At 37.0% G+C, this 12,973-nt stretch overlaps 1 protein-coding gene across 2 annotated transcripts in view; it reads left to right on the forward strand.

Annotated features, from left to right (window-relative positions):
• Positions 1-12,973, forward strand: part of MAGI3 (membrane associated guanylate kinase, WW and PDZ domain containing 3) — a 103,853-nt gene that overhangs the window by 38,275 nt on the left and 52,605 nt on the right. For both annotated transcript variants that reach the window (XM_058176912.1, XM_058176913.1), the window contains exons 3-5: positions 3,320-3,439; positions 9,463-9,672; positions 12,126-12,300. In XM_058176912.1, the coding sequence (XP_058032895.1) occupies positions 3,320-3,439; positions 9,463-9,672; positions 12,126-12,300 (505 nt within the window). The remainder of the gene's footprint in view (positions 1-3,319; positions 3,440-9,462; positions 9,673-12,125; positions 12,301-12,973) is intronic.

Genomic DNA, 12,973 nt, shown 5'->3' on the forward strand with positions numbered 1-12,973 from the left:
ACTTGCACTCTGAAATTATAATGACATTGTGAATTGCATCCTTATTTTCATATGTTTTTCGCAACTTAGTACATTCCTTGATGACTTTTTAACAACAGAAATATGCTAGCCCAACAGCTACTTATACTTTTTCCGATCCTACCCAACAGTCTGACCCAAAAGGAGTTTGTAGTTCTTAAAAAGAGGACTTATTCCAATAGCAGAAACTATTTATTTATGTTAATTGAGTAGCACCCACTTTTTAAAATTCATTTTAAGTTTGATTGTACAAGGATTATTAGGTATTTGCTGTGCTAACTCTTCATGTGACCTGTACTAAATTCTGCTAGTTTCTAAATCAAAGAAGTTGCTTACTGTGATTCTTCAAGTAGTAAAATTGGTTCTGTCATGTATAGAATTCACACATTCTGTAGTTGAGCTTTTGAGTGAGAAACACTATCAGTGCACATACCAAAGAATGTTTATTTCACATCCAGAGACAGAATAAAGGGGGAAAGATACCAGATTGCATGAGAATGAAGTGTTATGTTATATGAGTACATAGATGATCACTTGACTAACAAGTGAGCTGAGGGAAGAGATAAATGCATAGCAAAGAAAAACAAAAAAATGAAGATTTCTTTGATTTAGAAACAGGAAAAACAAGTTTAATAAAACAGATTTTTCCTGAAAGGAAAAAAGATACTCTTCTCTGTTTTCCATATTGTTTTATGGAGGGAAATTTATTCTCTTTTGTCTCTCCAATATTCTAGGCCTTTAGTTATTTCAAATGCGTATTTTCCAGGCAACACATTTGATGCTACACATATTCATATCAAAAATCTCGCTGGAAACAAACTTTTGGCTGGATCTCTTATGTAAATTTGTATTTTAATGGTCTTCTCTTAACCTGACATCACCATACTCTTGTTCTTCATCTACTTTTGCATAGTTGGATCATGCACTTCTCATAGATTATGGTTTAACATAGGCACATATTAAACATTGGGGAAAGAAAGATGAAGCCTCCCTTCATTCCATTAATGAAGGTGGTCACTCATACCAAGGATCTGGCAGGGTTCAGAAGAATCTATCTGTCACCCAAAGAAACAAATGTGTGAGATGCTCGATACTGGGATACTTCCATTCCAGATCTACTCAAGAGTGGAGAACTAAAACCTTACACCAAGGCGTCTTCTCCCTCATCCAGGTTCATAGTCAGCATGGATTCCCAGAATGTTCCCTGTGTCCTGCCAACTAAAAGGCTTCCATTTGTGCTTCCATTTTTCATAGGAAAAGACTATCCTGGGGCAACCATTTGTCATTTTTGCCACCACAGTCCTCTAAGGTGGAGAGGAAGATGACCATAACAATTACGTTTTTCATTATGGAGTACCTGGTGTTTGCCACAAAAGCCAAATTCCAGCTTCTATGTTTCTGATCATCCCACTACTAAAACCAATACAGAATGGAATGTTTTAGGGGTACATTTGAACTGTAGGCCAGTCCATATTACTGTACATTGAAGCTCAAATTGGTTTATTGCCAATTCTGGAGACAAATTAATGACAACAGGTACAGTAACCAAACTGACAATTAACAGAAGGTATTAAAGTGGTGAATAACTTCTGCCATTTAGAATCATCATTAAAGGAATCAGCAGTGAAGAAATATGTTGCAGACTGGCACTTTGAGGAGTAGCAATGAAGGCATTCGCTTTTTGGTACTGTCCAAAGTCTGAAGCGCCAAAGAATTTTCCTATAGCAATAAAATTTAGAATTTGAAGAAGCAGATTAGAAAGAGCAGAGATGATTTTGAAATTTGACATTTGAAACGTCTGAGAAGACAGACAGTCAGACAGTCAGGAAAAGGAACAAATCATATAACAAAACAATCCAAAGTTCTTACTCAGAACACAAATGACCAGATTAATATTATCATATTTTGTACACATTATATGAAGTTCTAGCTGTCTAGAAAAGTCTATAAGGATGTTGTGGGAATTGGAAAAAAAAGGAAAACAGATTATGACAAGCAGCAAGGTGATTAGACTACATACAGTTGTGATGCATGCCCAACCAGAAATCCTAAGGGGTTAGTTTGGAAACAAATACTCCTGGATAAATTCTATCTATATATCACCAACTTGATGGCATATAATTAGTCAATCAAAGAGGTACAGGTAGTCCTGAACCTAAGCATTTGTTTAACAACCATTCTAAATTACAGTAGTATTGAAAAAAGTGAGTTCTAACCAATCCTCACAATTACAAACACTAAGCATCCCCTTGATCACATGATTCACAGGCTTGGCAACCAGTATGTATTTAAGATGGTTGCAGCATTTCAGGGTCACATGATTGCCATTTGTGACCTTCCTAAGGGACTTCTAGCAAGCACTTACTGACCCTGTGATTCACTTAGCAACCATGGAAAAAATTGGGTATGACTTAATGACTGCATTGCTTAGTGACAGAAGTTCAGATGCCAAATGAGGTTGTAAATCGAGGATCACTATAGTTCTTATATTGACTCTGCAGTAAAAAGAGGGCCAGCAGTATTTCAACTGCAGTTTATTTTATAATATGAATCCCTTCCTGGGTAAAAACAGATTTTGCTTTCAACTTGTGCAACTTGCAGAAAATGTTCCTTTGAGGACCAAAGGCTTTATATTTGACAATGAGAACCTCCAAATGGATTTACAAAGCATATTGTAATAATCCAGTCTTGAAGTTAACAGTATATATATTACTGAATCAGACTCTCTCCCTCATGAAGGAGACAATTGGTCTACCAGCTGATAAAAGACCCATGTCACTATTGTTATGTATTTAACCAGTTTTATATCAAGGAGAATGCACCAGATTGCAAGCCTATTCATTAAGTGTTATTGCAGTGCATTCAGAACTGGATCAACTGAGTCCAGGCTCAAAAATTCTGTGTTCTATAAATTCAGATTCAGCTTGTTTTCCTATATCCAATCTTCTACCATTTGGAGGCACATGGAGGCTCTAAACCCTGAGTTTGCAGGAAATATGCTATAGTCATGACTGTCAAGGATTAATTAATATAATTGTTAGCCATCCAGAGTCATTGACAAGTGGGTTGTTCGAGAATTTTAACAAATAAATAAACATCCTTGTTTTTAATTTGGTTTAATGTTGTTCCTGTTGCATATTTTTTTGCTCTAGTTTCATATAATGTAGTACTTGTGATTGAATCTGTTTTTGTTATATAGCAGAGTGGCAGAATCTAGGTCAGTTTTGTATAGCAATTTGCAAACTGATACCGTTAGAAAATTTTATAAGTATTTATCCACAATTCTGCCTTTTTATTCCAGGCACTACAAGAGCTCCCAGAGATGGGGAAGTCCCTGGAGTGGACTATAATTTTATACCTGTTGACCAATTCAAGGCATTGGAAGAAAGTGGAGCTTTGCTAGAAAGTGGAACATATGATGGTACATTAAAACTTAGCACTTGATCAGCTATTTCTAGGTTAACATTTTTGTGAGATATAATTACAGGTAGTTCCTCTGTTACCAACTATTTATTCAGAGATTATTTGAAATTGCACGAGCATTGAACAAGAAGTATATATTACAAGTCTTCAAAGTTCCAGTTGTCATACCACCCCCGCAGTCACATGATTGTGATTCAGTTGCATGGCTGCTGCCACCTCACATTTATTACGGTTGTGCCCCATGGTCATGGGATAGCAGTTTCTAATGTTTCCTGCTGCTTTCCACAAGCAAAGTCAATGGGGAGCTGGCAGCTAATTGGAAGTTATGTGTGGTCCTTTCTTAATGACCTGCATGGTCCTCACTTGACCTCAGTATACTGTGATCATGTATTCATATCAAAGCTGTTCAGAGAAATGGTTTAAAATAAGCCAGATTCTTAATCTTTATTGCACTTGGCTTAGAATTCTATCTGTTGTTTCTCATCATCATAGTAACCTGATTTGGTAATAATACAAAACTATTAAGGATTAATTGAAAATAATTTTAGTGCTCAGAAAAGAAAATGCTGCATAACTTGTTTATACCTTGATGATTAAGAGATATAATACCAAATAGTGAATGTTTGTGTGTGTCTGTATGCATAGCTTTAAAGATGATCATTGTTATTGCATAGAAAGTTGTTTTTATGCAAGAGCGGCAATGATTTTTCAGCAGTTTTGTCAGCAGTTGGTGGCAGCTGTTAAAGACACTGAGCTTGTCAACTTGGGAACTGGCAGCCCAGGTTTGAGACCTGAGTTCTGTGTAATGGAGTTAGCTCCCGTTACTTGCCACAGTTCCTGCCCACTTAGCATTTGGAAAGCAGGCAAATGCAAGTAGATTAATAGGTACCACTTCAGTGGGAAGGTAACAGCAATCCATGCCTCTTTGTCGTATAGCCATGCTGACCATGGAGATTGTCTTCAGACAGTGCTGGCTGCCTTGGCCAAGAAATGGAGATGAGCACCATGCCTTAACATCAGACTCAACTGACAGAGAAACCTTTATCTTTAATAATGTTACCAGAGAGATGATTCTGGCTTATGGCCTAATTTTGTACAGTTTTGAACTTTGCTTTTTCTTTGCTTTTAGATTTGTATAAGACTTTCTTTGCAAACATACATATATTGGGTAATAACTTTTATTACTATATCTGGATACCATATTAACAGTTTGGAAAGGCATTTGATATGGAGTTATTTTACAAGGTTAAAATAGAGTAACAGTTTCAAAATATTAAAATAGCTGGAGCCCTGGCAGTTTCTTTTATGCTATATGGAATGTCATTATTAAAATTGCAATAATTAATTTAAAGAGTAAAAAGCCAATTGTTAGATTTTTCAAAGCTTATTTTATTAAAAATATTGCTAAGATCCCTACATAGTGCAGCAACATAGTATTTAGATTTCTGAGGTGTAATTCGGTATTGACTGATAGTTTTATTTGAACAAGCCTTCATACGAAAGAATGGAAATAATGCTCTAACCAGACGTTTTAAAACCGCCATTGTGTGAATTGCTGTTTCATGTTTCTGCATAAAAATAAGTTTGTTCTTGGCTGTAGCTGCCAAAAAATCTACAGATTCTTCTGATTAATTATGATATACTATAGATTAAAATAAAACTGGTTTTCGTTTGTTTTTATAAGTTTCATTCAGAACTAGTGAATATAAAATAAAACAATATTCCCTTTTTTTAAATGGAAGGTTCATATAGGACAACCATCTGGGGATTAAATTCTTTATATTATTCAACAACAATAGCAGAGATTTAGAGTTAAATTTGAAAATTACAGTATTTCAGCATATATACTGTATTTCTGCAAAGGAGATAGATTAAGTAATCACACACACACGTTTGATAGAAAAATCTATTGCATTAGATAACCAAATATATAGAGATGGATGGTTTTATTCTACAAAGGACATTTGTATTACACACTTACTTAGAGTGAGAAGCCAACATGAGTTTGTCAAAAACAGATCATGCTAAATAAATCTTATTTCATTGTTTGACAAAGTGACTAAATTAGTGGACCAGCAAAATGCTGTGGACATAGTATACTTGAATTTCAATAAAGCATTGACAGAGTAGACTACAGCCTACTACTTGGTAAACTAGAGAAATGTGGAATAGACAGCATCAGCACCAGATCGATTTGTAACTGGCTGACAAACTGCACTCAATGTGTAGTCCTTAAGAGAACTACATCTACATGGAGGGAACAAAGCCATGGGGTACCCCAAGATTCTGTTTTAGGCCCAGTACTCTTTAAGTATCTATAAATGTTTTAGATAAGGGAATAGAAGGGGAACTCATCAGATTGCAGATGATATCAAGCTAGCAGAAATAGACAACACCCCAGATCGAGATCCAGATGGACCTTGACAGACTTGAATACAGGGCCCTAACTAATATAATGACATTCAATATAGAGAAAAGTAAGGTTTTACTCTTGGGCAAGAAAAACCAAATGTACAGGAACAGATTAAGTGAAATTTAGCTCAGTAACAGTAATTGAGAAAAAGATCTTGGAGTCCTAGTGGACAATCACTTAAATATGAGCCAGTAGTATGCTGCAGCCACTAAAAAAGCCAATGCATCCCTAAGCTGCATTAATAGTGGGATAGAATCAAGATCACATGAAGTATTAGTACCGCTTTATAAGGCCTTGGTAAGACCACACTTGGAATACTGCATCCAACTTTGGTCATCGCAATATAGAGTGCAGAAAAGAGCAAAAAAGATTATTGCGGGCTGGAGCAGTGGTAGATTTCAAAAATTTTACTACCGGTTCTGTGTGGCATGGCTTGGTGGGCGTGGCTTGGTGGGTGTGGCAGGGGAAGGATGCTGTAAAATCTCCATTCCCATCCCACTCCAGGGGAAGGCTACTGCAAAATCCCCATTTCCCCCTGATCAGTTGGGACTTAAGAGGCAGAGAATAGATGGGGGCGGGCCCAGCCAGAATTTTTACTACTGGTTCTCTGAACTACTCAAAATTTCCGCTACCGATTCTCCAGAACTGGTCAGAACCTGCTGAAACCCACCTCTGGGCTGGAGGCTAAAGTATATGAAGAACGTTTGCAGAAATTGGGTATGTCTAGTCTAGTGAAAGGAAGGACTAGTGGCAACATGATAGCAGTATTCTAATATTTGAGGGGCCACTACAAAGAGGGGGTGTCAACTTATTTTCCAAAGCATCAGAAGGAAAGACATGACAAGAAGCATTAGATGGAAACTAATTAAGCAGAGAAGCAACCTAGAACTAAGGAGAAATTTCCTGACTGTGAGAACAATAAACCAGTGGAACAGTTTTCCTTCAGAAGTTGTGGTGCTTCATCACTGGAGGCTTTTTTATTTTTTTTTATTTTTTGCATTTATATCCCGCCCTTCTCCGAAGACTCAGGGCGGCTTACACTATGTCAAGCAATAGTCTGCATCCTATTTGTATATTATATACAAAGTCAACTTATTGCCCCCAACAATCTGGGTCCTCATTTTACCTACCTTATAAAGGATGGAAAGCTGAGTCAACCTTGGGCCTGGTGGGACTAAAAAAATTCTGGCGGGATTAAAAAGAGACTGGACAGTCATTTGTCTAAAATGGTAGAGGGTCCTGCTTGAGTAATGGAATAGAAGATCTCCAAGGTTCCTTAGCTCTATTAAAATTGAGTCATATGTTTGAGTGAGCATAGAGGGTATTTTGAATATTTGACCTTTAAAGTATAACAACCTTACTTGTTTATAGTAAATATTGCTGCAGTAGGCTGCCAAATCTTCAGATTTTTTTCATCTGAATATGTAACATATATAACTTGCACATAATTATTTCAGCTTCTGTAAGAGCACATTAGGATGTGCTGACCAAATAACTGATTCTGGGCATACATAGACAGATTTTTAAAAATACTAGCCATAGTGTACATAGTCAAAATTGTCATTATTTCATACTGTTATTTATGAGCAGTTTATTTGTATAAATATAACTCTGCTTGGAATCTTGCATTTGTTCTTGCCTTCTCTTGGGTTTTTTTTGCTTCAGATTAATGCAATTAAAAGCAGATGCTGAAAGTTGGATAAACTGGAAATTTATCTAGCTATTCTCATTATCAGGAAAAATAAAAAAGCATGATCCAGGACTTTGTACCATGATGATTGTAAATAATAATCCAGAATGCTGTCATCTAAATTGTGTCACTTTGTGTTTCCTGTAGAGAAAAATAGTGTAGGAGCAGCTGTCTCATGCAAGGAATGATTTGATAAGTGACTTTGAAGAAAGTATCAAAGATAACCCTTAAAAATATAAAATACCTGAATACTTGACATCCAGATAAAATAATTTAAAATCTGCCGACTGTTTTTTGTTTTCAAATTATTGAATCTAAGTAGTGATATCAATACAGTAGGTATTAAGCAAAGAAGACAGAAATATTTCTTAAGCCCTAGGAAGGGAAATATCACAAGTAGTCCTTTGACTTACGACCATAATTGAGCCTGCCTAAATCATGGCAGTTATTAAACAAAGCACCCGCATTAACACCTTGCTTAATGACCACAATCCCTGCTTTTCCTGTTGCAGTTGTTAAGCATAGCACAGGTCGGGCAGCCTTCGGAGGCCTAGCACAGGTCCAACATTTATTACAGCACCTTCCCAGCTCACATATGGTTTACCCAGGTTCCCCCCACTCCTTGTGGCACCTTGTGCTGCACTTGATGACTCAGAGGAGATATTGGATATCACCTTTGAGTAGGAGAGTCTGCTGATCCATCCTTCCTTATACAGTACAGAGGCCATGTGCTGCCATCCCAGAAGCAGGCACCGGCCTGGACTGGCTACAATTCTTTGCATCACACTCCCAAAATGGCTCCTCTTCTGGAACAACTCTGTGTAGGAAGATTGCACAGCAGATTGGCTGCTTTCCTGAAAGAGATCTATGGAAAATATAAATGAACTGAGCTATTAATGAGAGTTAATAGGGAGAATGTGGGACCCAGCATGATGGGATGCAGGTCCAAGACTTGCAGTGACCCAGTGGGGTAGGTGAGGAGGCTTCCTGCAGAATCCCTGCAGTTGGTCATAAGGATGGGCAGGTTGCCAAGTGCCAGATTTTGTTCATGCGACTGCGCAGTGATGGAACTTCAGGCACGATCATAAATTCCTTCATTCAATGCTGTTGTAAATTCAAACAGTTGCTAAATGAATCATCATAAGTTGAGGACTACCTGCAAAGAAGAGACACTTTCCTGACTCGGAAACTGAAAAGTGAGGAAAAGTTATCATCTGTTAGTATCTGTTATTAAAGCTGATGTCAATAAATATAATTCTAGTCTTTCTGTGGAATATGTTTCATGATCTAAGCTACTTTGGACTGACAAAAAGAAATTTCAACTGCAATGTCTAAGTAATGGGACTTGTATTACCCTGTTACCATGCATACTCCACAAATATGTATTTATGGCACATCTATCATTGTTTGCCTCTTCTTGCCTTCGCGCAGATGACCATGAACATAAATTCTTCGTTAGAAAGACTTATTATTTATTCACTTACTCTATTTTGTTACATATATGAGATGGGTGGCTATGTAAACAAACATGAGGAAAAAAAAGCAAGGTTTTATACATTTATATGGCTGCTTATCTTAAATACATAACTCTGGGACGTTAATAATTAAAAAAATATTTTTTTCAAGCTATTAATGTCTAAAAATAATAACTTAGTCTAAACATTATTTTATACACACACATACACACCCACACATATGTGTATGTGTTTGTGTGTGTGTGTATGTATATATATATATATATATGTATATATATATATATATATATATATATATATATATATATATATATGTATATATATGTATGTATGTATGTATATGTATATATATGTATATATATATATGTATGTATGTATATGTATATGTATATATGTATATATATAAACTTTCTTTTTCTTTCTTTCACATTCATATATTTAAGGTAATTTCTATGGGACTCCTAAACCTCCAGCTGAGCCTAGTCCATTCCAACCTGATCCAGTGGACCAGGTGCTTTTTGATAACGATTTTGACCTGGAATCCCAAAGAAAAAGGACAACATCTGTCAGCAAAATGCAGAAAATGGACACTTCCCTTCCTGAAGAAGAAGAGGAAGAAGAAAAAGTAGCAATTAATGGTAATGGAGGAACAGGTCAGTGTACATTTTTACTTATTTTATAAATAAATATTAAATTAAAGCTTGTGAAAAATAGTTTAGAAATGTAATAAGTAACTTCTAACACAATTCTTACTTTGTTTATAAGAGATTTTCTCTTCTAAATATTTTGAGACTTAATATATTGAGTTTATTAAATATGAGCAGGTGCAGATATACAATACAAATGCAAGTATCTTAATAAATATTGTTTTCAGTTTTCTTAGATTAATGTACTTGAAATTTGTCCAAGGTATTGTATTCTTTCAGGGCCAAAGACACGTTTGGAATTTTGAGAGGGCACTCTTATGAAATGAATACCACAGATAGTCCTCAGCTTATGAGTAGTCACTTAGCATCTGTTCAAAGTTATAACAGAACCCCCTTCCCTACTTACAATCCAGTTTCAAAATTGTGGTCACTACAATGCCTCCACAATTATATGCTCTAACAACCGACCACAGGGATGTTGCAGCGCCCACTCCCTATTTCCCCCACCCATCCCACCCTACCCTGCCAGGTCCCTGCAGCTTTGACTTGCGCTCAACCGAGCCACTCAGTCATCCAGGAGAAGCTAAAAGCTCTATGTGAAGTTTGTGGAACCTTCTTAATCAACAGAACCCCTATAGGATTGCAATAATAGCTCCTGCTTGTAGTATAGCATGTGATTGTCATGTGAAGCTGCTTCAATAGGAAAGGAATTTTATATCACACTGGCCCTCTCTTCAAAAAACAGAAAGGTAAGTTAGATACTGCTGGGCCCTGGAGCTAGCTGATGAGGTGAAAGTGGATGGGTGGGAAGCAGTCTGAAGCTTGTAAGCGGCAACAGTCCTGTGCTCACTGGTAGCTTCTTTGAATGGCTTTCAGCTCTCCTGTTTGGCTGAGTTGGAAGCAGGCTGAGGCCTACAAGTTGCAATAGCCCAGAGCATGCCAATAGATTCTATAGCTGACCCTAGGCTCCCTTGGGTGGCCGAATGGCTGGGTAAGAAGCAAGCTGAGGCCTGTGGGGACCCAGTTTTTTTGGGGGGAATAGCAGGTCCAAGGTCTGCAGAGACCCTGAGGGGCAGGAAGCAACGCATGGGGCACCTTGGGTGTGGGAGGCCTTGGGAGGCGCAGGGCAGTTGAGCCAGGATCTCCATTAGGCCTCCTAGGGTCTCCCAACCCTTGCTACACTTAACAACCAGCAAGGTTATTGGACAAATTCCATTATGTTTCTAACTCAATGTCTACCCCTATACATACTCGCTTAAGGTTGCTATAATGGGTATTTTTAATTAAAAAAAGAAAACATCCATTTCTCAAATGATGACAACTGTTTTCAAAATTCTTTCTAACATTTCAGTGGAATCTTTATAGGAACCAAAGATATTTTTATAAATAAACTAGCTGATAACCTGGCATTGCCCAGTATTTCTTCATCCCAATCCTGAAATTGCTCGAGGCATTCCAGAATTATGCTGGAACACACACACACACACACACACACACACACACACACCTCACCTCTAAGGGTGCTAGGGGTATCTTACCCCCACAGTATTTGTTTCCAGATACTGTAGTAAATCATCTATCAGGTTTGGTTGAAATTGTTTGCGCCATTCCAGACTTATGCTGGAACACACACGCACGCACGCGCACACACCAGGGGGCCATTGTAGGGGCCTTTCTTTCCCCTACTCCCATGCCCATCATCCCTGCCCTCTTCCTTCTCCCTCTCATGCACTCCTCTTTCCCGCCCTGTCTACGATCCTGGCACTTTGCCCCAACTCCACCAAGGGGCCTTTCTGCCAAGGGAAGGGAACATCAGGTGCTTCCCCATTGGTCCACTGGAGGGTGAACGTCACATCTGGCTTTCCAGAGGAAGCTGTGAAGGAATTGACATCACAAACAATTGCTGCTCTGGGACGCCACACTCCTCCTTAATGGCCTAGACATTCCAGAGTGATGCTGGAACACACACACAAAGACAGACACACACACACACACACACACCAGGGTATCTTACCCCCCCTCCCCCAGTACTTGCTTCCAGAGGGTAAGTCATCTGTGTACCAAGTTTGGTTGAAATTGCGTGAGGCGTTCCAGAGTAATGCTGAAACATACATACATACGCACAGCCTTTTTTAGACAGACAGACAGACAGACAGAAGATTGGTTGCTAAAAACTGAAAAATTATTTTGCAGAATGTCCGTGGTTTGTTTTTTAATTAAATAGAAAAGGTAGAACAGGGGACCTAATTGGTACATAGAAAATCTCTAGGTGCAAATTATGCTGTTTAACTCTGTTCATAGGGAATTTGTGACATATTCAGTTTATCTTTGTGTAAAGCAGAATTAAAAATAAGTTGGATATTATATACATGTTTTATATACTTCTATTTTTTTAAAAAAACTGAATAAACAAACTCAATAAATAAAACAAATGAATTATTTTCTTTAAACAATTGCAGAATTCAAAGAGCGACATTTGGACTCTTCTGATTGGATGAAAACTGTTCCTAGTTATAGTCAAACAAATAGTTCTCTGGATTTCAAAAATTATTTATCGAGGGAAGAAAACTTAGAGCCTCTGCCCAAGAACTGGGAGATGGCCTACACAGATACCGGGATGATCTATTTCATTGAGTGAGTAGACGCTGATATTATATGCATTTAGAATTATCAAATCAATGTGATTGTTAGTACACTTAAAGATGTTTCAGCTGATTAATTTCTGCTAACATGTTAACAAATACCTATCCATATTCCATTGGAAAGATTTATTTGGGGGAAAAAATCTCTATCAAGGAAAACATTTTCTTCCAAAGAAGCTGTATTTTTCAAAATCAAAGTTCTCTGTAGACTGCTCAGATAAGTGCAGTGTAATTGTATGGAATACATTTTTTTGTAAAAGGCAAATCTAGAAGTCTGTAAACATATTTCAAGTAAATCATTGTAAAATATTGTAAAAGTTTTCATATAATTGTTTATATTTCTAAATAACATAGTTTTAATACAGGACAATTAATGTGACAATTCTGAGAACTAAATGTCTCAAATAATGAATCAACTGTTTATTTTATAATTATGCTATGAACCGGATAATCTAACAACCTAAAAAAATGGGATAATTTTTATTTTTAGTTTGGATAATTTCTACTTTTATGTATATTTTTAAAAGCAAGCTGAATAGAATATGATTTTAGGCTTACTATAAATAGTTAGAAGGGACATGTGTGTTTTCATTTCATTACTCTGTTTCTTTTCTGGTAAAATACACAGACACCTACACAAATCATGAATATATCATTCATTGAAT

The sequence above is a fragment of the Ahaetulla prasina genome, chromosome 3 (assembly GCF_028640845.1).
Source record: "Ahaetulla prasina isolate Xishuangbanna chromosome 3, ASM2864084v1, whole genome shotgun sequence".
NCBI classification, from domain to species: domain Eukaryota; kingdom Metazoa; phylum Chordata; class Lepidosauria; order Squamata; family Colubridae; genus Ahaetulla; species Ahaetulla prasina.